The sequence below is a fragment of the Muscardinus avellanarius genome (genome assembly GCF_963383645.1).
Source record: "Muscardinus avellanarius genome assembly, chromosome: 12".
NCBI lineage: Eukaryota > Metazoa > Chordata > Mammalia > Rodentia > Gliridae > Muscardinus > Muscardinus avellanarius.
In genome coordinates, this window is record NC_137798.1 from 66,772,454 (window position 1) to 66,800,099 (window position 27,646).

The following is a 27,646-nucleotide window of genomic DNA, read 5'->3' on the forward strand; positions in this document are numbered from 1 at the left end:
AATTGCATGTTTTTTTCCCCCAATCTAAAGTGGAGGAGATTCTTAGAATTCTGTAGAGTTGTGGTATTAAATTAGATAATAGTGTTGGGTGCTTAGTGTAGTATATGGCTCTTAACATACTATTAAAATAACTCAAATTTTTAGTTTTTCTAAATTTAGAAAGTCAAGGGTCATTTTATTTCTGTATCTGGAAGCTAGAGCAAAAATAGAAAACAAAAAGAGCCTCATGTCTGGCTTCTTTCTTAGTAAATTCTAAGTAGAATCTCTGGGTCCAAAAGTGTGTAAAGGCCAGGTGTGGTGGTGAATCCCAGTACTTGGAGCCTGAGAAGGGTAGATTGAGGGTTCAAGGCCAGTCTCAGCAACTTAATGAAGTCCCTTGGCAACTCAAGCAAGACCTAATTTCAAAATAAAAAATTGGGCTGTGGGGGTGTAGGTGGAGGTAGAATACCTCTGGGTTAAATCTCTAGTACCAAAATAAAATGAAATAAGATAAAAAGTGTGTAAAAATTTAAGCCCTTAGTACTATTATTTGCTTATCTTCCAGAAAGTTTAAACTAGTTTATACTTTCTAGCAGTATTTGAAAGTATCATGTCTTGAACTCTGTCATCAGTAATGTTTGTTTGGAATCTGAAAGACTGCCAATTTGGTAAGTATGTCAGAATTCTTTTTATTGTTAAGTGATGAAACATAGCTCAAAAGCTAGGTCAGGGGGGTAGGGAGGTTGGTAGTTACTGGCTTTGGTTTAAGGAATAGTTAAATCTAGAATTTTGAGTGTTGTCCTCAGAGTGAAATCTGTCTTTGGAATATTACTTGGCTCCATATACCTTTGTTCTCTTTGCATGCTAACATCATTGTACTGCTAACAGGCTATCTGTATGGTATGAAAGATGACATGTAGCTTTTTCACACCTGCATCCATATGGCATGTGATAAAAAAAAATGAAAAGAAACTCCCTTTCTCTTTTAATGTTTATATATCAGTTTTCTGGAAGAATGCCAGTTTTCCCTGCTTGACTGTTCATTATTAACTGTGTGAATGGGGTCTCCTGATTAAATGAGTCAATTTTTAAAATAGATCATTTGTTTTCTTGTTGTAGATTACTTATCACCTCTCACACAGGACTCTTGATCAATGCAAGTACTGTAATAAGTGTGGGTCAACAAACTAGAAATTAAACTAGAAATTTTGTAATTACTAGAAGAAAACATAGGACCAACTCTCCTATATATAAGCACTGGTAGAGACTAATTCAGTAAAACCTCTAAAGCTTAGGAAATAAAATAGAAAATGAATAAATAGTATGCCATTAAATTTAAAAGCTTCTGTGCATCAAAGGAAACAGTGTAGAATCTGAAAAGAGCCTTTAGAATGGGAAAAAAAAAATCTTTGCCAGCTACTTTTCTGATAGAGCGATAATGTCTAGAAAATATAAGGAACTAAAAAAATTTAACTCCAAAAATTAACAATCCTATTTAAAAATGGGCAGTTGAATAGACACTTCTCAAAAGAAATACAATGGCCAACAATATATGGAAAAATGTTCAATATCATTAACAATCAAGGAAATATATTTAAGTCCATTTAAATGGTAGTCATGAATACAAACAATAATGAGTGCTAGCAAGGATGTTGGGGAAATAGAAAACTTTATACACTGTTGGTGGGATATAAGTACGATCATTATGGAGATCAGTAGACAAGTTCTTCAACAGACTAGGAATGGAACCACTGTGTGACCCACCCAGCTCTACCACTCCTCTTCATCTTTCCAAAGGGAAGTCAAAATACTATGGTGATACCTGCATACCCATGTTTATAGCAGCTCAATCCACAATACCGAAATTATGAAAACAACCTAGGTGTCACAGATGAGTGGATAAAGAAAATGTGGCATATACACACAATGGAATTTTAGCCATTAAGAACAAAATTATGTTATTTGCAAGAAAATGGATAGAACTAGAGAATTTTATGCTAAGTGAAATCAGTCAGTCTCAGAAAGTCAAGCGTAGATCTTGTTTCAAAATAAAAGAATAAAAAATGGATCTGAGAGTGTAATTGAGAGGTAGAATGTCCCTGGGTTCAATCCCCAGTACCACAAAAAAAATAAATTGAGGGTCATATGTTTTCTTTCATATGTGGAAGCTAGAGCAAAAACAGGAAACAAAAAGAAGTCAGTGAAATGAGAGAAGTCAGTAGAAGAGTGGACAGGGTTTGGGGGAATGTTTAAGAGGGAGAAAGTTCAAGGAGAACAATTCAAATAACATTATGGCCATATTTGAAGGTGTCTTTGTCGATCTTACTAACATGAATGGGGAGCAGATGGGATATAGAGGGAAATGCACCAAGTGGTGTATATTCATTCACCTATTAATGAATTGCTTTGTTTCTTACTACAATGTTTGATTATAATGCATCACTAAAAGTATAACTTTTTGAGGTTCTTGTAAATTATTCTTGGATTTTAGTTTTGTTACTTAAGTATCAACTCTTAAAGGAGCATTATCTATAGTATGTTTACCAATTTGTTTTTGGCATTTTCCAAGGCACAAAGAAAGCATTCTCACAAGACAGTCTATTCATTTTGGGCAGCTATACATGTTAAGAAAATTTTTATTCTAGGATTTCTCAACCCTAACTAATGTGTAAATGTCTTTTGGAGCAAAATAATCCTTATAAACCTTTGGTACATGCCCAGTGACCTTAATCTAAGTATACTGCATTAAATAATGTAACCTTGAGCTAGGCGTGGTGGCGCACACTTGTAATCCCAGCATTTGGGAGTCTGAGACCAGAGGATTGTGGTTCGTGGACAGCCTCAGCTACTTAGTGAGGCCCTCTGCAACTTAGTGAGACCCTGTTTCAAAATAAAGAATAAAAAAAAATAAGGCAGGGGGTGTAGCTTGGTGGTTGAATGCCCCTGGGTTCCATCCCCAAACCTGCATCATCATCATCATCATCATAATATGATGATGATGATGATGATGATGTAGTAACCTTGTTCCTTTTGTGATCATTTGTTCTCAGTTTGGTAAGCAGCCTCAGACACCTAAGGCTTGTAGCTAGAAAAGAATATAGAGATCATTTAGATGATCCAGAAAATGCTTTTTATTTTACATTGCTACCAAAATGAAAACAGCTTTTAAATTTTTATGGGATACCTTCAACATTGTTTTCACATTATTGAACAAACCCTACCATGTTGTAATTCACACTTTTATTCCAGCCCATGGATTTTTTTCTATTATGTAGGTATTTAATAACTTATTCATCCTTTATAATTATTCAAGTAAATAATTATACACTGTTCAGTTATCACTGACCTTACTAAACTCCAGTACCAGCTCTACTACTATCTGAGAGAATATATTAATGGAAACAAAAAGATTTACAAGTTGAGGAAATTTGTTTGGCCCTCTCTATCCTTGGATTCCATATTCACAAAATCAACCTACCATGAATTGAAAATATGCAGGGAAATTTGTATTTGTACTGAATATTTAGGCTTTTTCTTGTCATTATTGTCATTATTCTCCAAACAATACAGTACTAATATCAGCTGTTAAACAGCATTTACATTGGATTAGGTATTATAAGTATCTAAAGATTATTTAAATTTACAGGAGAATATGCATAGGTTATATAGATATACTGTGACATTTTATGTAAGAGTCTTGAGCATCCATTGATTTTGGTATGGGAGTTGAGGTGTTCTAGAACAGTCACCTGAGAACACTGGGTGACTACTCTAATACAAAGGCAGGGTATTTATGTGCAGATTATATGGTTGAGGAAAGCCAATAACACAGCTGCTACCCAAGAACAGTGATTCCTAATTCTGATATATTAGTGTCATGAATTGAAAATATGTGGGGAAAATTGTGTTTGTACTGAATATTTAGGCTTTTTCTTGTCATTATTCTCCAAACAATACAGTACTAATATCAACTGTTAAACAGCATTTACATTGAATGTATTAAAGGGTGATTAAAAAATTGTTTCAGGGTATCACAATTCCAAAAGTTCCACAATTATCACAGTCTCCATTTGGTCATCTCTGAACTGTACTATTGATACACTAATAATTTTAAGGCCAAGTTATGTGTTATTAAGTACACACTCATTTTTACTGTTTTTGTCATTGAGTGAACTCTAGCTTTTAACCTCGGAAATTGCTCCTCATTCTACCTAGTATTGTCCAACTCACTGAATTTAGTGTTCTGTTTCACATAGTATGTTATAGTATGTATATAGTTAGAAATAAAATTATAGTTAAGAATAAATGTTAACAAAATTTTTCATAATTTTCTGCCTTTCCTTTGTTAAAATTCTGCTATGAGACCTGCTGGTAGTTCTCAAATTTCTGTGGTAGAAGAATTATCTGTTTAGTTTAATGGACATTAAAGATGTTAAAAAAAATGTTTTTGTTTCTGTATTACTAACTTTTGATATAAATAAAATATCCAAATAAAATCTCTCTTGATCCAAAATTGGTATTGAGCCTTTCAATAATTCTGATTCCTCCTCAACTAAATAATATTATGGTAGATAAATAAAATGTGTGCATGAAGTTTTTACTCTAAGATGGAGGATATCAAACTTTAGTTTGCACCTTTTTTGGGGGGGGCGGGTAATGGTACTGGAGATTGAACCCAGGGACTCTACCATTGAGTTATATCCCCATCCATCCCTTTTAGTTTTTTATTTTGAGATAAGATTCTTGCTAAATTGCCCAGACTGTCTTGAACTTGAAATCTTCCTACCTCAGCCTCCTTAGTAGCTGGGTTTACAAGCACGCTCAGCCCCTGAAGGAATTCTTAAAACACAGAATGCTGGATTATTCTTGTTGCTATTATAGGAAAAGACTAAAAAATAAGCAAAAAAATAGGGAAATGAAAGAATATAAGGTTTTTGTTGTTGTTGTTTTGTTTTTTTGGTGGTACTGGGGATGGAACCCCTCTACCTCCGGGCTACACTCCCAGACATATATATATATATATTTTTTTTTTTTTTTCCCCCCCGAAACAGGGTCTCTTAAGCCAGCAAGACTGGCTTCGAACCTGCGCGATCCTCCTGTCTCCGCCTCCCAAGCGCGGGGATTATAAGCGTGTGCCACCATGCCCAGCGAATATAAGGTTTTTACTCTAACTTGTAACAGATATGCTTTCTTAAATTATTTGAAAGTGCATTTCCAGATATAGTAGTAAGTCCAAATAGTATGCCTTATTTAGTACCAACATTGATATCCTGGTTATTTATGATTATGCTGTATAGGATCACAGGAGCACTGATAAAGCACAAATCAGTGATTTCCAAAAAGAATAAAGAGGAAGGGAAGTTTTCTTTGCATGAAATCAAACTCAGATAGCAGACTTGGGCCAAATACTAAAGTTAAAGTAAAACTTGCACACATCTCAGGTGAGAACACAAAGATGAATGAGGCAGTTTCCTGTCCCCAAGAAGCTTTAGGACTTAATGAGGAAGATAAATGTAGCTGTAAAACTAGAGTAATCAGTTCTATGGAAGAGAGGCAATTTTGGAATACAGAAGAAAATGCTTGAGTTGGATATTTGAAATTTCTTGCACTAATTTACCAAGACACATATTAGGAAGAGGATCCCAGGCGGAGCGGGTAGAGAGAGCCAGAAAGGAATGCGATATGGTGCTTTTGAATAACTGCAGTATGGATGACGAGATGGGCAAATAACTGGGTAAGGGAAGGCTTTCTTTAAAATGGGCTTGACACTGACCACACTGGTAAGATTTTAAAAAGGAAATAATACCAGGTTTTTTTGTTTGTTTTTTTTAACCATCTCTGTGATGGTAATTGGAGAGAGATAAGAAAGCAAAACAATGTTTAGTAACAAGGATCAGTCAGTTGTTCCCAAACCTTACTTTGTATTACATGCATCCAGGGTATTTTTAAAAACCCAAATTCAGAAACTCTGCCTCAGATAGGCTGGTTTTACAGAGGTGGGGCTCAGATATTTGAACTGTGTAATTTCCCCAGTAATTCCCATGTATCTAGACCAGTGTTTGGAAATACGGCATTTTAAAACTGTTTCAGTAGACTGTGTATATGATGGGGGGGGTACTTATTTACCTAAAGGTGATTATACAAAATATCCCTAGTACCTAGACATAGTACAGGGTTCTTGATATATGCTCCATAGTTGCTTCTTTTCCCTTTCTTTCTTTCTTTCTTTCTTTCTTTCTTTCTTTCTTTCTTTCTTTCTTTCTTTCTTTCTTTCTTTCTTTCTTTCTTTCTTTCGGTGGTACTGGGGTTCTTGGAAAGCCCTCTACCTCTGGGTTACACTCCCAGACCTATTTTATTTGGAAACGATCTCTTAAGCCAGCAAGGCTGGCTTTGAATCAGCACAATCCTCCTGTCTCCGCCTCCCAATCATGGGGATTACAAGGGTGCGTCACCAGGCCTGGCCTCATAGTTATTTCTTGACTGAAAGAGTGGTTCATGTTTTTCTGAGTTCCAAGGAGGCCATTCCTCTAGGTGTGTGGTTTTTTTTTTTTTTTTTTTTTGGTCTTCTAAATGAGTGAATATGTGGGAAACATTTAATAAATATTGTTCCATGATATTAAGTGCTTAAAGACATAGGCAAAATTCTAATTTTTTCATTTATGCTAATTTTTGCTTTAGTTATCTTGATAATTAGCTTATGCCTGGATAAATCTCCTGAAGTGTGTGGGTGTGCATATTGCTTTTACTTTTGGGATCCTTACCGTATGAAGAATACCAGTACAAGAGTAGAAATTAGTGATGAGTTGCAGCACTTATTTAATAACATTTCCAGTTCAAATTGTTACAAATATGTGAAAAATGAGTTGAACCAAATTATCTAGTAAATATCCAAAATAAGTGAGAATTTAACATAGTAAAGTCAGAAATAAAAGTGTAATGAGAAAAAGGATTTGATTTTAAAGGGTTTGAATAACCATATATTTAGAGAACAGATAAACTCCTGTAAGATAGGTAAATAACGGATTCTGGGAAAATACTAACTTCTAATATGACAAGTGGCTTATAGCTAAATAATAGACTTATAAAACAGAATAAAAGCTCATCAAAGTAAACTAACTGAACAGATAGTAAAATGTAAAGTTGAACTCTGTGTAAGAAAGATAATATCAAACTGGCACCAAATTAACTATTTACTGAAACATGCAAAACAATCTAGCTTCTCGAATATGTAAGAAGACTTGGGTTAGTAAGTAGTCCTGTGCAAATAGTAACACTGTACTCATGCAAGGGGAAAGAACAGTTAACTGGATTCTATGTGGAAATGTGAGATGTCCTTAGTAAGGAGTAGTGGTTGTATGGTTTTAGAGGTATTTTTGTTTTTTAAATTCCCTCAACTGTGCTGAGAAATGTAAACCAAACACTTGGTAAGTCTATCTTTTGTTTTCTTTTGAAAATGATGGAATTAAAAACCTTGGCATTAGACCTTGAGGTAACCTTTCAGTATTTATGCTACCATCATACCGAATTCAGGAGGACAAGCCCTATTTTACTTAAAAATCATTCTCAGGACTGGGAGCATAGTTGAGTGATAGAACACTGCCTAGCATGTACAAGGCCCTGCATTAAACTTCCAGTAGCACAAAACAAAAGTCTCAGAAAGTACCTTTCCTGAGGAGAATGCATATTATATGCACTGGCTTAAGGTATAGGACTAAATTGTTTTTAATATTAAAAAGAGAAAACTTCAGCCTTTATTCCTTAATATGGCCTAATATAAGTTAGAACTTTGTAAAAATGGGTGGAAACAAAATAAGGAAGTTGCTGTGACTGACAGACTGATGGACAACAAATAAAACACAAACAGTAGCCGGGCATGGTGGTGCACGCTTGTAATCCCCGCGCTTGGGAGGCAGAGACAGGAGGATCGCGCATGTTCGAAGCTAGCCACGCTGGCTTAAGAGACCCTGTTTCGAATATTAAAAATAGGTCTGGGAGTGTAGCCCGGAGGTAGAAGGGCTTCCAGGAACCCCAGTACCACAAAAATAAATAAATAAATAAATAAATAAATAAATAAATAAATAATAAACTAAAAAATAGGGCTGGGGGTGTGGCTTGGAGGTACAGTGCCCCTGGGTTTCATCCCCCCCACTACCGCAAAAAAAAAAAAATATATATATATATATATATATAGCTTATTTAGACTTGGCACACAAGCTTTTTGCAGTGGTACAAGTGATTTTTAAAGTATATTTTCTATACAAAATAATTTCAAGATATAATTGTTGATATGTAATAAAATGTTAAGTATAGTGATAAATAATAAACTAGAAAAACTAATACCACAAAGATGGAGCTATTTGGGTAATTATTCAAACCTTAGTTCTAGAACAGTCATGTAAATGGGTAAGCAAAGTATTCAAACTGTATTTTTATTTTGTTATTATGTTACTGTAATTATTTTGCAGTGCTAGGGATTGAACCCAGGGCTTCATGCATGCTAGGAAAGCATTCTATTGCTGAGTGACAGCCCAGCCCTATACTCCTAACTAAAGCAGCTACTGTGTCAGGCTTGTTAGTAGTAGAAATTCACTTGATCTGTACTTTAAAACAACGTAGATACAACTGATAATTCAGAGAAATACAGTGATTTTATGTACACACTTTTCATTGTGTGGTCTACGGAGACAGTACAGATCCTCTCTGTGAAACCTAGATCGTTTAGTCTGACGAACTATTCTTGATCAATTCTATAATTCTGTGACAGGTGACTGGTAAAGAACCTTTTTATGAGCAGATGTGGCAGTTCAGATGCTAAAACTCCTAAGAACTTTGAAACTTTCAGCTTTAAGTTTGAAAATGTTTTAAGAGCTCCCATAGTCACATAGGAAGAACATAACACATAATTGTCCTTTAAATATTATATTACAGCATTGAGGGTGTAACTCAGTGGTAGAGTGCATGCTTAGCACTTCCCTGGGTTCAATCCTTGCACCCCCATGGGAACCAAAACCTGTATTTGAAACATCTTCATTGTTTTCTGTCTAGATTGATTATATAATACCTATTATTTTCATTACCTTCTTCAACTCTCGTATTATATTCCTCATTTTCTTAAAGCTCGGTTTTCTTCCAAAATTGAGTCACATGCTCAAATTCTTCTCACAGTTTGCCCTAGCTTAAATATACAGTATTGTCCTTTATATGTTTTATCGAACCCCAAATTCATAAAGGATTTGCTTTGAAGCTTATTGCCACACCTTGGACAGCATAATATATATAGATATTATATCACCATGGTTAACTTGAGCATATACCTTCAAAACACACATAACAAGTTTAAGGATTAATATTTTTACTCAAGCGTTTCATTTGGGAAGTTATTTTAAAGTAACTTAATTGGTTCAGAAAAAGGAAGACAGTATGGCTGAGTCAGGGGCTTATTAAATGCTGAACACCTTGACTCATTGTGGCATTTGAACTAACATTTAGGTTTATCATGAGGTGGTCATCACTTTTTAATTTTACTTGAACCAAATAGTAATATTTCCCATAGCCATCAATGCCTCTCATCCTCCCATAGCTATCAATGCCTCTCATCCACCGATTTAAGAGGGGGAAAACTAAAGAAAACAGCATTTGTTAGGGCCCACAGGGGCCCTGCCTCTAGAGATTTTTAAAACGTTTTACTTCACATTTTATTTTTAATCAAATTGAAAGCATTTATCAATCAGAAAACACAATTGCAGACTGTTGACAGTGTTGCATTTTCATGTTGTTTCAATTCTTTTTTTTTAATTGTATAGAACTGAGAAAGCCCTGACTCATAACAAAAAAGGAGTTATAAGTCATAATAGTCATAATAGTTTTTTAATAGATCACCTTAAACCTCAAGATTCTCAAGTTCTAGATGCGTGATTCTCAAGTTCTAGATGCGTGAAGTGAAATTTTTATTATCAAAGGTCTGTTACTATATTATGTTACTATTATTATATATTATTATAAGAATGTTTACATTCTTATAATAGTCATAAGCACACAAACAAGTGCTAAAATGATTGTATTACTGTTGTCAAAATACAACTGTTAGATATTCTCACATTACACAACATAAGAGCATATGCTAAGAAAAACTGCCTTGTTATTTGAGAAGGTTGCTTCTATGATGCAGATTATTTAAACAGAGGAGAGACTTGATGTAGAGACAATTATGTACTTCATAAACTATACGAAGGATTAAGTAACACAGTCCCTGTTGTACTGCTGAATGCTCAATAAATTTTAAGGGCTGTTTTCAACATTTAGTGACTTTAATTGACATAGGATTGAGGTGAAGAGGTGAAGGAGATCAGTTGAGTATTTAAAGTAGAGACAGCAATCCCTATTAAGAGATAAACTGTGGAAGGGAAAAGACTTAAAACACCTGCTTTCCAATAGTGTTGGCTACATTATTGTTTTTTAGCCTGTGGAATCCCAGAGTACAAGCTTGTAAAATAGAGCTACTCTTTAATTTATTTGTAGAACTAGGAGAACTAGGCACCTAGTATTGGGTAGTGTTTGATACATAGTAGGCTTTAATAAATAAAAGCTCTTAAAGAAGCAGCTAAGGACAGAACCAGATTTAGCCTTACCTTGAATTGGGTCAAAGGAATAGATGTTGCTAGGCAGTTAAGCACAGGAGGACAGCTTTGCTTGATATGACTTGTGAAAATCTTATTGCCTTTATTCTTGGAAGGGTTCCTCAAAGATGTACCCTTAGGATACATCTTTATTATCTTTGCTAACTTGTCACTTTAAATTCTTGTACTGTATCTTTTTTCCCCTCTATGCCCTTGCATTTATTTAGTGCCCATTATACTAGTAATAGATAAGGGGCTGTTATAGAAGTAGGCAATTTAAAAACAATAGTTTATTATAGCTGCCAACATGAATTCCTACAGTTTATGGTCAATGTCCTCCGTGGTAGGATAGAGGGTGGAACACAAATCAAGAGAAACTTGCGTCAGAAATAGGTGTGTAGTTATTGTTTTACCTGCTTAATAACTCTTGTTTTCACATTATAATGTACAATTATAGGTAATTTCTCCAAATTTAATTGCAGTTTTTCTCTGTTGACATACTATCGAAAGATTATGAGACGTAGCTATCCATATACAGGCCACTTTAAATTTGCAAGTAAAAAATAACTTACAGTTTAACATACCAAGGAGGAGGAAACATCTACTCTGGACAGGCTGAAAGCTTGATCTTAACTCATTGTGAGAGTTCCTTATGTTTGCAGTAATCCAAAATTTATATGTTATATAAAAATATATTAATCCATTATACAAATGTCATAATTACATGGCATCTTCTTTAGCAAGCAGGAAAATGCAAATTTTATTCAAGCTAAGACAAACTAAGTTATACTTTCTTCTTCCTTTTTCTTTTTTTGTTAAGTAGGATAAGTTCTGAACGTCGAAAAGAAAAGTCTAGAGATGCAGCCAGATCTCGGCGAAGCAAGGAGTCTGAAGTCTTTTATGAGCTTGCTCATCAGCTGCCGCTTCCCCATAACGTGAGCTCACATCTTGATAAGGCTTCTGTTATGAGGCTTACCATCAGCTATTTGCGTGTGAGGAAACTTCTGGATGCTGGTGAGTTGTTTTACAAGGGCATAATAGGCCTGAAAATTAGAAGTGATAAGCAGTGTTTAGCAGGTGGTCATAATGCTTTCATTTTTAAATACCCCATTATGTTGTGCTATGTATAAAATTCTTCAATAGCCTTACTAATTTTACCAAGCTTTCTTTTTTCCCTAGATTACTCTTTGAAATAATCCTATTTTCAAGTTAATTTGCTTTATTCTCTCTAGTATAGTCTCAGTTCTTTAATGTGACATCAGTTTCATTCAGAAAATTTTAAGCTATTGGCCTTTCCCATTTTCTCTCTTTCTTCCTTCCTTCTTTCTTTCTTTCTTTCTTTCTTTCTTTCTTTCTTTCTTTCTTTCTTTCTTTCTACTAGGGTTTGAACCCAGGGGCATTTATTTTATTTCTGAGTCACACCCCTAGTTCTATTTTATATATTATTTTAAAGCAGGGTCTGACTAAGTTGCTGAAGTCTGTGATTCTCCTGTTTAGCCTCTCAAGTACTGAGATTACAGACATGTGCTACCATTCACAGTCCCTTTTCTCTTCCTCCACCTACCTGTATTTTTATATACAGGTATTTTTTTTTGGGGGGGGGTGGTACTGGGGATTTAACCCAGGGGCATTCTACCTCCTAGCTATACTCCAGCCCTAATTTTCATTATTTATTTATTTATTTATTTATTTATTTTGGTGGTACTGGGGGTGGAACCCAGGGCCTTCTACCTCCGGGCTACACTTCCAGACCTACTTTATACTTTTTATTTGGAAACAGGGTCTCTTAAGCCAGCTGAGGCTGGCTTCGAACCTGTGCGATCCTCCTGTCTCGGCTTCCCAAGCGTGGGGATTACAAGTGTGCGCCACCACGCCCGGCTCATTCTTTATTTTGAAACAGGGTCTAACGAAGTTGTGGAGGGCCTCAAAAGTTGCTGAGGCTGGCCACAGACTTTGAGATCCTTCTGTCTCAGCCTCCCAAGTACTGGGATTATAGTGTACACCACCACACCTGACCACCACACCCGGCTCCTACCTTTGTTTTAAAACGTGATCTTTGTTTTTTCAAAAGATTACCTGGATGCATTATTTCAAATAGTTATGATAGGTAGCTGGCAGTATCTAATTTTAGTCTTCTCAGCTATTAGCTTTGACTATTCAGTATGAGAGAGACCAGGGAAAAATAAAATATACAGAAAAAGATGTTAAAGTATCTGGGAGAAAACTTTATAAAAACATCTAAATGAATTACATCATTTAGGTATAAATTTTTACTTAGTTTCCTCTTGTGTCCTTTTTAGGTGATCTGGATATTGAAGATGACATGAAGGCACAGATGAACTGTTTTTACTTGAAAGCCCTGGATGGCTTTGTTATGGTGCTCACCGATGATGGTGACATGATTTATATTTCAGATAATGTGAACAAATACATGGGGTTAACTCAGGTAAAATGTCTTTACATTAAGAGCCCTTCTGGATGTTTTTAATGACTTTTTAATGTAGATCTAATTTTTAAAAATATGTTTACAGTTTGAACTAACTGGACACAGTGTGTTTGATTTTACTCATCCGTGTGACCATGAGGAAATGAGAGAAATGCTCACACACAGAAATGGTGAGAAGAAAAAGTCTATTGTTTGATTTAATGTGATAGGTGGTTTTATTTAATCAGATACTGTTACTAACTTTTTAATTTTGTTACTGTACTAATCTAAGGCAAAATCTTACTTCACATTTAATAAAATGTTAAAAACTATTATTTGTTAAAACCATTCTACTTTTTTAGGAATTTCATAAAAATACCTTAAAATTTAAAAGCCCACCAAATTTCCTAAATAATTACACACAGGCACATGCATGCACGCACACATAAAGTGAGATGGAAAAACTAAAACCTAGACCAAGCCAGTTATAAATTAAAATACAACATTATGGTAAGAAGAAGTGATAATAGGATTGTAGAGATCCTGTTTCCAAAAATAAAAAAGTATAAAATAGGTCTGGGAGTGTAGTCCGGAGGTAGAAGGGTTTCCAGGAACCCCAGTACCACCAAAGAAAAAAAAAAAAAAGAAAACATTGTCTTATTCTCTAAATGTCATAGAATATTCAATAGTATACTGAATAATTTCACACAATAATTTCAATAGAGATTAGCAATAATTATCAGATGAAAATGGAAACCTTAAAAATTATTCAAAAAGTTCTATAAACTTTATCATAGAAGTAAACAAACTTAAAACACTTAAATTTGAGAACATAAAATGAACCACAGAATATAATAAATTTTCACTGTGGTTAACTTTCAGTCAGGAAACAAAGGTTTGATTGTGATCACTATACTGTTTAAGAAGGTACAATGTGAAAAAACACTTTTTTAGTTATTAGATTTTTATAACTCGAGATTATTTTGAAAAATCTTAAATATTTTGTTATTTGTAACAAGTAATTCCCAAGAGTATTAGTCATCACTCTTACTATCTTGTTAGTGCATGAGCATCCATAATGTAATAGTTTGTAATCCAACTACATAGTTTGAAAATATTTAAAAAGTCTGAGAAATCAAAGCAGTTATACTCGTAAAATTCTAGTTAACTTTTTCTCTTTTATTTCCCCTTGGGCCTTGAGTAAGCCTGGATCCAAACTGATACCTCAGCTTTAGTAACTGTCTACAAATTTAGAATGAACTCTTCATTTGGGCAATCAAGGTCTTACATAGTAGTAACTCTTAATTGGTCTTCCTAATTTTGTCTTATTATTCTTTAACATCCACTTTATACTACAGATAAACTGCTTTTTTTCTGAGTATGTGCTATTTTTCCTACTTCTGTACTTTTACTCTCTTCCTTCTGTTGAAATACCCCTCTAACTCATCTCTCCTTACTGAAAGGTTTATTGTCTCTTTTTCTGAGAATGCTTTCTTGATTCTCCCTGACTGGAAGTTATCTTCTAATCTCTTGTTTTCTTTAAAGCATTCTTGTAAATCTTGAGTACTTGCTTTGTATTGTATTGTTATTGTACAATACAGTATTTACTATATTTACTACATGTTTAACTTCTTCAGGGAAGGCAGTGTGTCTCATTATTCATCTTTGTATCACTTGCAATTTAGAGTTTAGGTGCTGATAAAGTACTATTTTCTATTCATGTTGAATTAGACTAACCAATGGAGAAAGAAGCCAAGATGCTACTTGCTTAGTCACCTAAGTGTATTTTTTTTAAGTTATGAGGTCTGGATGGGAGTAAGCAGACTTGGATTAAGTATTTATTTATTTATTTATTTATTTACTTATTTATTTTATTGTTTAGTTGGTACTGGGGATGGAACCCTTCTACCTCCGGGCTACACTCCCAGACCTATTTTATTTGGAAACAGGGTCTCTTAAGCCAGCGAGGCTGGCTTCGAACCTGCGCGATCCTCCTGTCTCAGCCTCCCAAGTGCGGGGATTGCAAGGGTGCGCCACCATGCCTGGCTTGAATTTATTTTTATATGTATTCTTTCAGTGCTGGGGATTGAACCCAGGGTCTCATGCATGGTATGCAAGCACTCTACCACTGAGCTCTATCTTTAGCTCCTACTTCTATAACCTAACCATTTAATCTGCAGGTCTCCCTCCCCATGATAATAAAGTAAAATTTTCCAGCTTCCTTTATAAGATGATTAAAAGAAAATCTGATGTATAAAAATGATTTTTGCTATTAGAAAGGATCTTACTATTTTAAAAGTTCTTTAAGAATCGAGTGTGGTGGCACATTCGTATAATCCCACTACCTGGGAGGCTGAGACAGGTGGAATGTAGGTTTGAGACCAGAATAGCAAAGTAGCAAGATTGTCAGCAACAGGGAGACTATTTCGAAATAAAATAGGGCAGGAGTGTAGCTCAGAGATAGCATGTTCCTGGGTTGATCTTCCAGTAGCAAAAAAGGTTTTATAAATGCATTGCTACTTATGAGCTATCACATTTGATAAAGGACAAGAAGATTTTACTGAAGTTCTTTTTTTTTTTTTTTTTTTGAGCATGCTTATAAATTTGATAGCACAGTTATAAAGCAAACTCTTACCATTTTCATGTTTCCTTCTAGTATGGCCAAGTTTAATGGCTTGAAGATTAGTTATAATTCCAGTATTCATTCTCCTGCTAACTTGAGGGAAATCACTCTTACCTTGTGATTACAATTGCTGAGTGGAGCATCCTCTTAGATTGTTGGAGGGGGTAAAGGGAGTCTGAATCCCTGTGTCTGTGTTTAGACTTTTAATAGAATAACATGTAGGTGCTGGGCACTTTGCTACTCTTGTTGTAACAAATGAATATATTGAGTTGCATTTTAAAACTTTATTTCATGCTTTTATTAGGCCCGGTGAAAAAGGGAAAAGAGCAAAACACACAGAGAAGCTTTTTTCTCAGAATGAAGTGTACCCTAACCAGCCGGGGGAGAACTATGAACATTAAGTCTGCAACTTGGAAGGTAAGTAAAAAGGGCTTAAAAGTGGTAATATCCTTAATTTATAGATAAATTTGTACATCTAGGTATTGCTAGTATTAAGATAGTTTTAGAAATGAGAAGGAAATTTACAGCTGTTTTAACATTTTTACTTTGAACTGATATGTGTGTAATCTCCAAAATTCAAAAAATGGGTTTGCCAGTTTGAGGCACTGATCTAAATTATGTTAAGATTGGTATATTAAACTAACCTAATCAGCTGGCTTTGCCAGCCATCAAGTGTTGGAATCTTGATAGAGTGTAATTTTTCAGTTCATCATATCATTTTTTTTGCTCTGTGTTGAAACACAGCCATCAGAAAAAGGCAAATCATCAAACCGCAGTGATCAGATGCATGAGAAAACAGCCCAGACTTACACAAGGAGTCTTTTTTTATTTTTTAAGAATAATCTATGGTGCCTAGAGAGTAGGTCACGAAGAAAACAATGATTTAAAAAAAAAAAATACTTAAGATGGGTATGGTGGTACAAGCTTGTAATCCCAGTACTTGGGAGGTTGAGATGGGAGAATCACAGGTTCACAGCCAGCCTCAGCTACTTAGGCCCTTCATAATTTAGTGAGACCTTGTTTCAAAATAAAGAATAAGAAATAGGGCTGGGGGTTGTAGCTAGGAGGTAGAATGCCCTTAGGTTCAATCCCAGTACCATAAAAAAGTATATTTATGTATGTGGTGTGTGTGTGTGTGTGTGTGTGTGTGTGTGTGTGTGATACCCACACTTAATTCACTAATAACAATAAATTTTATCAAAGCCTATTTACCATGTCAGACTCAACTACTTTTCTCTGCATTTCCCCCCCTAGCATTGTAACTTTAAAAAAAGTAACTGTTATCTTCTTCATATACAGGTCCTTCACTGCACAGGCCATATTCATGTATATGATACCAACAGTAACCAATCTCAGTGTGGATATAAGAAACCACCCATGACATGCCTGGTGCTGATTTGTGAACCCATTCCTCATCCATCAAATATTGAGATTCCTTTAGATAGCAAGACTTTTCTCAGTCGACACAGCCTGGATATGAAGTTTTCTTATTGTGATGAAAGGTAATTAGTTATAAAATATTATTTGAAAGTTTTAATTACTCTATAGCCTTTTTTAAAAGTTGGTGGCAGATTAGTTTTTAAGCCAGTATGTGGCACACACCATAATCCCAGTACTTGAGAGGCTGAGTCAGGTAAATCACAAGTTTGAGGACAGCTCAGCAAGTAGTGAAACTCATCAACTTAGAGACTCTGTTTCAAAATAAAATAGGGCTGGGTGTGTAGCCTGAATATAAAATGCCTTTGGGCTCTATCTCCAATACAAAAACAAAAACAAAAAACTATCATTTTCACTTACTTTAATAGTGATATATTGGTATAATGATACATTAATATCATTTTGATGTGATACATAAGTTTATAAATTCAGCTGCATTTGTTGAACTCATGTATTGTGAACACTTAGGTGCAATACAAAAATAGTTCTATGAGGTTTTCCTTTAGGGACTCTTATATTTATCAAAGCATTGAGTTTTAAGGAAGGACAGATTACTTCTGTTTATACACCAGACAGCAGTTTTTGATCATCTTATCTTGCGTATTTTTTCTGAGCACCTTTAATTCTTCCCGTGGTTTCTACTGCATTCCCCAGATTTATATCTGTAACTACTTCTGTACATTTGCCAACTTGATATTTATGTCTCTATATTTTTCTGTATTGTAAAATAAGTATTTGTTACTTAACTGCACTACCACTGCTTTTAGACAACATAAAAACTGCTTTTTTTCATATAATGCTTGTCGCTGTTTATATACTACTGTACACACATAATTCTAGCAAAATTTTGGAAATAATCCTTTTCATTTTACCTTCATGTTTATTCAGTTGGTCTCTAAATCTTACAGATTTATTATCTGCACATCTCTTTCTTTTTTTCAGTACTTGGTATTGAACCCAGGGCCTCGCACATGCTAGGCAAGCACTCTACCACTAGATCCCGAGCCCTGTCGTTATCTTTTATAATCCATTTCTGTCCAGCTCATTACTACCTGTGGCCTGAACTGTTGCCATAGTGTGTGTGTGTGTGTGTGTGTGTGTGTGTGTGTGTGTGTGTGTCTGTCTGTCTGTCTGTCTGTCTGTCTGTCTCTTTCTGACACTGGGTACTTGAACCCAGGGGCATACTACCTCTGAGATACACACCCAGCCCTTTTATTTTTATTTTTTGAAAGAGTCTTGCTAGGTTGCTAAAGCCGGTCTTAAACCTGTGATCATCTTGTCTCAGCCTCCCAAGTACTGGTACTACAGGCATACACCACCACACCTGGATGCCATGGTCTCTTAAGCTATATTTCTGTGTATAGATTTGTATCTTTTTAATCTTTCATACAAGTGGACTTCCTAATCAAGATTATGCCATTTTCCTGTTGGAGATGCCTCAGTTTTTTTCCCTTCATTTACACACATGTACACCACAAACAACAAAAAATCCCAAACTTTGTTTATAAAAATATTAGAGGTGGAGCTGGGTATGGCGGCACATACTTGTATCCCAGTATTTGGGAGGCTGAGAAAAGGGGATTGTATGTTTGTGGCCAGTATCAGCAAATTAACAAGGCCCTCTACAACTTAGTGAGACTATGTTTTAAAATAAAACAATAGGGCTGGGGGTATAGTTCAAAGTTAAAATGCTGCTTCATTCAATCCCCAGTACACTACACATACATAGACAAAAATTAGATGTGAAAGGAAACTTTTATTTACCAAAAGAAGATATGTATTTCAAAGGGCTGAATGAAAAATAGATCTCCACAGGAAATCTAAATTTTTTAGCATGGCAAAGATAGTTATGATCTGGCCCCTGCCCAGTTTTCCAGATTAATGAGGAAGGGGACCACCCATTCTGATGTGCCCCAGCATTCTACACCAGAGAGTTCTACGTGCTGTTTACAGTTTAGTGAGTGCCTTTGCACATACTCACCTAATTGAACTGAAGCTATTTTTTTTTCTTTTTACCTCCTAACATGTACTCACCTTCTAAGAGCACTGATTCTTTTTTGCATCTAAGTCTGCTTCCTAAATCCAAATGATCTTGGACATGTTACTTCTCTTTTAATATCAGTTTCTTAATCTTTAATGACATCCATATGGACTTAACATAGATTTTATGATAAAATCAATTTTAAGCACTTAGCCATAATATAAAGTACACATGAATTTCCCATCCTTTGGACAAAGAAATATTTGACAGAGCATTGTCTGAACTCATATAATCTTATTTAGTCCTGTCTTACACCTTTCATACTTGGCTGTTGTAAAACTCATATTCCTTACCTATAAAATATACATCATACCTTAAAACACTGTTGTGACAATTAAAGGAGTTAGTGGAGTATCTAGTACTTATAGTGAATACTTCATTACTGGTGTCAGCTTTAAGAAAATGAAGATAAAAGAACTAAAATCTGTTTTATGGTGATAATTGTCATCAATCATGTGGACATATAATGGGGCACAGAACATCCTGCTTTGATGAATTGGTGGTGGTATTTTAACTTGAAGGAAGTATCAAAGTATAGGCACTGCCTGAGGGGAAGGAAAGTGCTGGAGCAAAAAGGAAAAAGGAAGTGGCATTCTCCTGGTTATATCAGAAAATACCACAATGATCATAACAGGGTTTAAGAGTAAAGACAGCAAATGTATTTATTTGTTTGTATGTATGTATGTATGTATGTATGTATGTATGTATTGGTGGTACTGGGGTAGAAACCCTTCTACCTCCAGGCTACACTCCCAGATACCCATTTTTTATATTTTTATTTGGAAACAGGGTCTCTTAAGCCAGCAAGGCTGGCTTTGAACCTGCGTGATCCTCCTGTCTCCACCTCACAAGCGTGGGGATTACAAGCCTGCACTACCGCTTGCAGCAAAGACAGTAAATTTATTTTATTTTATTTTATTTTATTTTATTTTATTTTATTTTATTTTATTTTATTTTATTTTATTTTATTTGGTGGTACTGGGGTTCCTGGAATGCCTTCTACCTCCGGGCTACACTCCCAGACCTATCTTTACATTTTTATTTGGAAACAGGGTCTCCTAAGCCAGCGCGCGGCTGGTTTCGAACCTGCGCGATCCTCCTGTGTCTGCCTCCCAAGCGCGGGGATTACAAGCGTGCGCCACCATGCCCAGCGTAAGACAGTAAATTTAAAGATCAACTAGTAGAGGGAGATTACTGGCTTCTGGTTTTATTTCCAGAAACAGTCACTCCTAAGAACCAAGGCATGGAGACAATTTTGTCCAATTTTAAGAAAGTCTTACATGTTAAATTTTTAACTTCTAAAACACGCCATATGCAGCTATTTATCATAATGAATAATATCTATTTATAATTATTCAACAATTTATTTGAGCATCTAGTATGTTTATGGTATGAGGGTAGAAATGAAGATCAACGGTTCTTCCCCTTTATGATGCTTACAGTGAATGAATGATATGCTGCATAGCTGCTTTGGGCCACAAGCTTCCTAACTAGTGCAATTAAAATACATTTGATCAGCTGGGCGTGGTGGCGCACGCTTGTAATCCAAGCATTGTGGGAGGCTGAGACCAGAGGATCACAGTTCATGGCCAGCCTCAGCTACTTAGTGAAGCCCACCGCAACTTAGACCCTGTTTAAAAATAAAAAATAGGGCAGGGGGTAAAGTTTAGCTCAGAGGACGAATGCCCTGAGTTCCATTCCCAGACCCGCAAAAAAAAAATAACAAAATAAAAATAAATACATTTTGATCAAATTTTATGGCTCCTTCGTTCCCTTTTTGCTACAGAATATAAACTATAATTCTTAAGTTAAATTGACTCTTTACTATGTTTCTCCACTATGAATAAAATTGACCTTCTAGGAAAACTTTTTACTTTGTAATTTTGATTTCTTGGCATTCCTCAGTGGTAGATATATACCAGATTGAGAAGCACTGACATCTGAATAAATCAAAGCTTCCTGAGACAATATACATGACCTTCATCTTATTTCCTACCTACTTTTCTACTATGATCTCAATTTGCTCCCACTAACCACACCAGAATGTTTGCTACCTACATCACAATAAGCCACTTTTTTCTCTCCTTGCTTGTGTTTTACCTTCTTCCTGAAATGGTTTACCTACTCTTTGATTCTTTAATACTGAACTTGTAGGTCTATAAGAAGCTGTCCCTCATCCTACCATTCCTTCTCATGGATGGGATGGTTCTTGATTCCTGGGATAGATTCACATCACAGCATTTGGCACCTTATTTTCTAAGTAGTGGGATATCAGAAGATGAGCTGCACTGAGCTGTGCTGAGTATTGTCTTTGCATTTTCACACTTAGAACAATGCCAGGAACACAAGTATATAAGGAATAATGAAAATGTGTTTAATTCCATGGGAATTTCATTTAAGTGTATAAAATATATGTAAGAGCAATTACAATTTTTTTAGGGCTGGGGATGAAGCTCAGCAGTAGAGTGCTTGCTTAACATTCTAGCACTACCATAAGAAAATAATAATAAGCATAATTTTAAGAAATAAAGCTGTATTTTCTTTGAAGTGGTGCCACCTAGTGTTTGTAAATATATGAGGGTTTTGGGTTGTATTGGGTTTTTTGTTGTTGTTCTTCTTTTTGTGGTGCTGTGGATTGAACCTAGGGGGCATTGTACCTCTGAGCTACACCTCCAGCCCAATTTTTTTATTCTTTATTTTGAAACAGGGTCTCACTAAGTCCAGGAGGGCCTCACTAAGTAAATGAGGCTGGCCAAGAACCCAGATCCTTTCTCAACCTTCCAAGTACTGGGATTACAAGCATGTGCCACCAAGCCTGGCTAAAATCAGCTCTTTAATTATTAATTTTGTGCACACACACAACACCCACACACACGTGTATGTGTGGGTGTGTGTGGATGTGGGTGTGATTTCTGTAGGATCGAACCTAGGGGCATTCTACCTCCAAGCTACATTTAGCCCTATTTCATTTTATATTTAGAAATAGGTTCTTGCTAAGTTGCTCAGAGCCTCACTAAGCTGCTGAGGCTGGCTTCAAACCTGAGATCATCCTGTCTCAGCCTCCCAAGTATTGGTATTATAGGCCTTTGCCACCATGCCTGGCTAGCTCTTTGGTTTATGGATAAACTACTATGTCAGTTCTTGGCTTATAATGTGACAACACAGATAGTATTGCTTTTATACCTTTATTAATAATATATATTGCCTACATCTATTCATTCATTCATTCATTCATTTTATGGTACTGGGGGTGGAACCCGGGGGCTTTTCTACCTCCAGGCTATTCTCCCAGACCTATTTTATACTTTATTTGGAAACAGGGTCTCACTAAGTTGCTGAGAGCCTCACTAAGTAGCTGAGGCTGGCTTCAAACCTGTGCGATCCTCCTGTCTCAGCCTCCGAAGCACTGGGATTATAAGCGTGCGCCACCACGCCCGGCTTGCCTATGTCCTTTTTGTAATTAAATTTTTATTTTGGGACACAGCACAATATGTAACTTTTCATGTGTGTCAGTAAGAAAGTTCTTGGAAATCTAAAACCACAACTCACGTTATTTGTTCCAATAAAAGCTTTAGAAGACTAGTTCTGTTCAGCCTGGTGATTTCTCTTTCTAATGAAGTAGGTTCTTATGAATGTTTCAGACTGTAGAAGAGTAAGATCTAGTCTCTGTCCTAAAGAAACTACTAGGGAACCATATAGGGTAACTGGGTTAGTTTTCTGCCCATTTCCACTTTGATATCATTGTTTCATCTGAAATTAATTCCCTTGGTTTCATATAATTAATTTCAGAAAATAAGTAAAAGCATACCTTCTAAAACTCATAATAGCTGCTCCTCAATTTTTGTGGATGCTCTTTGGTTGATTACAAGTGGGATTCTGTAGTAGATGATGATTCTCCAAAGTGAGCCCTTGTCTAGGTATCTAAAAAATTGTCAAAGAATTTAGTGTTACCGAAAAACAGTTTTATAGATTTAATCTGTATTCTAAAATAAATGTCAGTGACTGTTTAACTTTTATCATTTGAATTAGCAATACTTGATATTTATTTCTTAATAACTGCCTTGTTACCAACACTTGTACAATGAAACATGATAAAAATAGGTAATAAGCCGAGTGTGGTGGTACATGCTTGTAATCCCAGTGCTTAGGAGGCTGAGACATCCCAAAGCCAGCCTCAGCTACTTAAGTGAGGCTCTCAGCAACTTAGTGAGAACCTATTTCCAAATAAAGTATAAAATAGGTCTGAGAGTATAGCCAGGAGATAGAAAAGCCCCTGAGTTCCACCCTCAGTACCTAAAAAAAAAAAAAGGTAACAAGTTTGAGTGAAGGGGACAAAAGTCAAATGAGAAGGATAAACCCACAGGACTTTTAGAAATGCGTGGTGTCATACTTAATAACTACAGAGTTACTAAAATTGAAATTTAAACTTAAGCAAAGAAAGTTTTTTTGAAAATTTACTTGTCTGTAGGTTTATGCATCCATTATTACTCTGGGTAAAACTTTTATCAGTCTTTTTTTTTTTAACTAATATTTTTTACTAACAGAATTACTGAATTGATGGGATATGAGCCAGAAGAACTTTTGGGTCGCTCAATTTATGAATATTATCATGCTTTGGACTCTGATCATCTGACCAAAACTCATCATGATAGTAAGTACAATAGAGAAGGAACTCATAGATACTCTTAACTTTCAGTATTTATTGTCTGTCTGTGTATATCTAACTTTCTGGTTAAGTTTAGCCAGTCTTCCTAGACTAAATAAATTATTTAGTCTATAGATTTCTTCATAAAGGATCTTGATCATTAAATCTTTGATTTGCATTTGTTACAACAGATAACACTAAAGAATTATTTAATAACATATAAAAATTCTCTAGCATTTTAAATGGGAAGACTTTGATAAGCCAATGTGATAAGAATACTTAGCAGCATTTTCAGAATCCACACCTAAATAATTAGTTCAATGATTGGTACATTCAGAAAATATTTGTTAAACAAATATGAAAGTGATCAACATAATGCACATGTGGTAACAAGTACCCTGGATATAAGATATGATTCTGAATTTTATGTCACTTAAGATCCAAAAGTCAAATAAAACTTTGAATTTCTCACTTGTTTATAATCTCAACCTAAATGCAATTTTCTGATGTTATTGGGGAGACCTGAATGGTCACCCATTAGTGTCATTATCCTTAAACTATAGAACATGTCTGGCTGAAGTCAAGGCCTGAATACTTATTTTTGCATTTATTCATTTCCCAAATCATTAATTAACTTAGACTGATTAAATTGCAAAAAGATTACAATATGGTATTAGTTTATATTCAGATATGCTAAACACAACTTTTTGAAGTGTCTTTGGCTTTCTGGAAATTATAGCAAGAATTTGAGGAAATGACAGTACCATTTTCTTGAATGTTCCCTGTTGAATCAAGCACACAGATCATTCTCTAGTCTGACACCTTTGCCATAAGTCATTAAAGGAGTTTTATTTGGAGCAGGGAGTGTTTTCAGCTTTGCTAGGGCTTTCTCATTTTCAGTTTAAACAGTTATAACTGATATCATTAAAACAAACGTTTCTCTCCTTTTCTAAAATAGTGGTCTACATCTATTCATTTGACTAAAAAATAAGTTATTTTTTCAGTATGATTTTTTTTCTTTTTCTTCTTATTCCTAGTGTTTACTAAAGGACAAGTCACCACAGGACAGTATAGGATGCTTGCCAAAAGAGGTGGATATGTCTGGGTAGAAACTCAAGCAACTGTTATATATAATACCAAGAACTCCCAACCACAATGCATTGTATGTGTAAATTATGTTGTAAGGTAAGCTTGGGAAGTAAACATTTTGGGGGAAGCAAGCAGTATCATTTGGGGTACTATTCTTTTCTAGGAAGGTTATAAATATTAATTAAATTTTATTTTACTTTTTAAGAGAATTACAATTTTCAATACTGTGATCTAGGTTTCAATACTGTGATCTAGGTTTCCAAGCCAGCTATTCCACAATGATTCCATTAGTATTTATCAGTAGTTACCTATCCATACACTTTCACTTTCACTCCTGTTTTTAAAAAACTGACCTATGAATCAGTATGATGTATTCATCTAGACACTCTCTTTTTGGGGGGGGGAGTGCTGGGCATGGAACCCAGGGGTTTTCTACCTCTGGACTACACTCCCAGACCTACTTTATATTTTATTTGGAAACAAGTTCTCACTAAGTTGCTGAGAGCCTCACTAAGTAGCTGGGGCTGGTTTCGATCCTCCTGACTCAGCCTCCCAAGTACTGGGATTACAAGCATCCACTACCACGCCCAGCTCTAGACACTATCTATACACATATCTTAAGGAAGCCATGTTATTTTTGTAGGGAGAATAAATACTGGCTTTGGAATAGTTTTGTTTCATAGCTCTGCCACTCATTAGCTCTGAGACTGGGGAAGTTTCCTCATTTATTCTAATCCTACCCATGTAAGTAGGATGATACTTGAAAAGGTTATGGTGAAGATTAATTGAAAATCTTTGTGATATTACTATAAAAGGCTGTATGGTATGACACATAGCTTTTGTTATAGTTATGAACTGTTAGTTTACTAGCTTGTGAATCTATGGACAGCTTGATCTTTCATTTGTTCTATTTTGGTTGTCTCTTCCCCGTTTAATCTATCTTCCATATTACTACGGCATTCTTGTTCTTATATCAGGCTGAACTTTCCAGTGTGGACATCTTATCTTCTCATTTTCCTTAGGACAATTTTGTTTTTAAGATCTTTCTCATTCCCAACATAAACCCTTGCCTATTTGCATACTATCAGTTCTTGTCACCACATTCCCTTGCTTCCACAGCCTTTCCCCCCAAATCTGTGGCCACTCCTCTTAGGAAGACTTTGGTTATATGTTTTTATTCCTAGCACTTTGGGCACCATTTTTTAATGCTTTAATTTTAGTGTCCAGTTCTCCTACACCACTCTGCCTAAGAAATGATACTTTAATTGAGTCCAAGTTTTAGCTTGTTAAGCTTTCCTCGAAGCAAGACCCCTCTCCATTTTAGCAGTAATCACAGTGTGTTTTAATTGTTTGGATTTCATAACAGGTTTAAAACTTCTTGAGGACAAGGATTGGGGTTTTGTTTGTTGTTTTGTAATGCTAGGATTGGACCTAGAGGCATTGTACCTCTGAGCTACGCCTCCAGGCCTCCCTCCTTTATTTTGAAACATGGTCATGCTAGGTTGCTGAGAGGCTTGCTAAATTGCTGAGGTCCGTCTCAAACCCATGATCCTCCTGTTTTATCCTCCCAGGTACTGGGATTATAAGTGTATACTACCATGCCCAGTAGATTTTTTACTCTACAGTTCATTTCACATGGTGAATATTTTATATATTAACTAAAGGTATAACTTAACATTGAAACTAGACATAAAGTTAAAATTGTTATTTATCATCTCTTTTTCCCTATTCCTTAAGTGGTATCACCATATCATTTTTCTACAATCAAAGAAAATATGGCAGCCCTCTTAGAAAGACTGTGGTCATTTATCTATATATACTTTTGACATTTAGGCCATGCCTCATATATTAGCACCAAAGAATTCTTTTGAGCAAGTTTTATTTTTTTTTTTATTTTTTTGGTGGTACTGGGGTTCCTGGAAACTCTTCCGGGCTACACTCCCAGACCTATCTTTTATACTTTTTTGATTTGGAAACAGGGTCTCTTAAGCCAGCGCGGCTGGCTTTGAACTTGCGTGATCCTCCTGTCTCCACTTCCCAAGCACAGGGATTACAAGCATGTGCCACCACACCCGGCTTGTGCAAGTTTTATTGTGTTGATCAGCACAAAAGGCCTAAAGATCTGTTTGTGGCCTTGACATACTTGACTACAGATTTCTTTGTTGTCACCATTATTCCCCAAAGAATATACGAAGTTTTAAACTAAATTAGTCTAATGTGAATTTTGTTAGGTATTTATTTAATATTAGTATTTTAAAACACAGTATGTGACAAAGTAGATCATGAGAGATCATGCATCTCAAGGAATATTAAAATTTTTTCTTTTTTTTGTGTGTATGGCACTGGAGATGGAACCCAGGGACCTTCCACCTCTGGAGTTCATTCCCAGACCTATTTTTTATATTTTATTTGGAAACAGAGTCTCACTAAGTAGCGAAGGCTGGCTTCAAATCTGCATGACCCTCCAGTCTTAGCCTCCCAAGTACTGGGATTACAAATGTGCACCACCATGACCATCTAAAATGTTCATTTTAATGAGGCAGCTTTTTTTTTTTGGGGGGGGGGATTGAACTCAAGGGCACTCTTAGCTCTGAGCTACACTTCTAGCCTTTTTTTATTTTTTATTTTTTTGTGGCACTGAAGATTGAACCCAGGGGCATTCTGTACAACCCCACCCTTATTTTTATTTTACTTTATTTTTTGTGGTACTGGGGGTATAACCCAGGGGCATTCTACCTCCGAGCTACACCTCCTGCCCTGTTTTTTATTCTTTATTTTGAAACAGGATCTC

General features: G+C 35.5%; 1 protein-coding gene across 3 annotated transcripts in view; it reads left to right on the forward strand.

The window, feature by feature from the left end:
- Positions 1-27,646, forward strand: part of HIF1A (hypoxia inducible factor 1 subunit alpha) — a gene marked incomplete at its 5' end in the record, with an annotated part of 49,258 nt that overhangs the window by 12,265 nt on the left and 9,347 nt on the right. For 2 of the 3 annotated variants that reach the window (XM_080707301.1, XM_080707303.1), the window contains 7 exons: positions 11,419-11,609; positions 12,896-13,041; positions 13,127-13,211; positions 15,948-16,060; positions 16,943-17,145; positions 23,666-23,772; positions 24,804-24,951. In XM_080707301.1, the coding sequence (XP_080563427.1) occupies positions 11,419-11,609; positions 12,896-13,041; positions 13,127-13,211; positions 15,948-16,060; positions 16,943-17,145; positions 23,666-23,772; positions 24,804-24,951 (993 nt within the window). Of the gene's footprint in view, positions 1-11,415; positions 11,610-12,895; positions 13,042-13,126; positions 13,212-15,947; positions 16,061-16,942; positions 17,146-23,665; positions 23,773-24,803; positions 24,952-27,646 lie in introns of all 3 variants that reach the window. The other variant, XM_080707302.1, reaches the window with a different exon arrangement.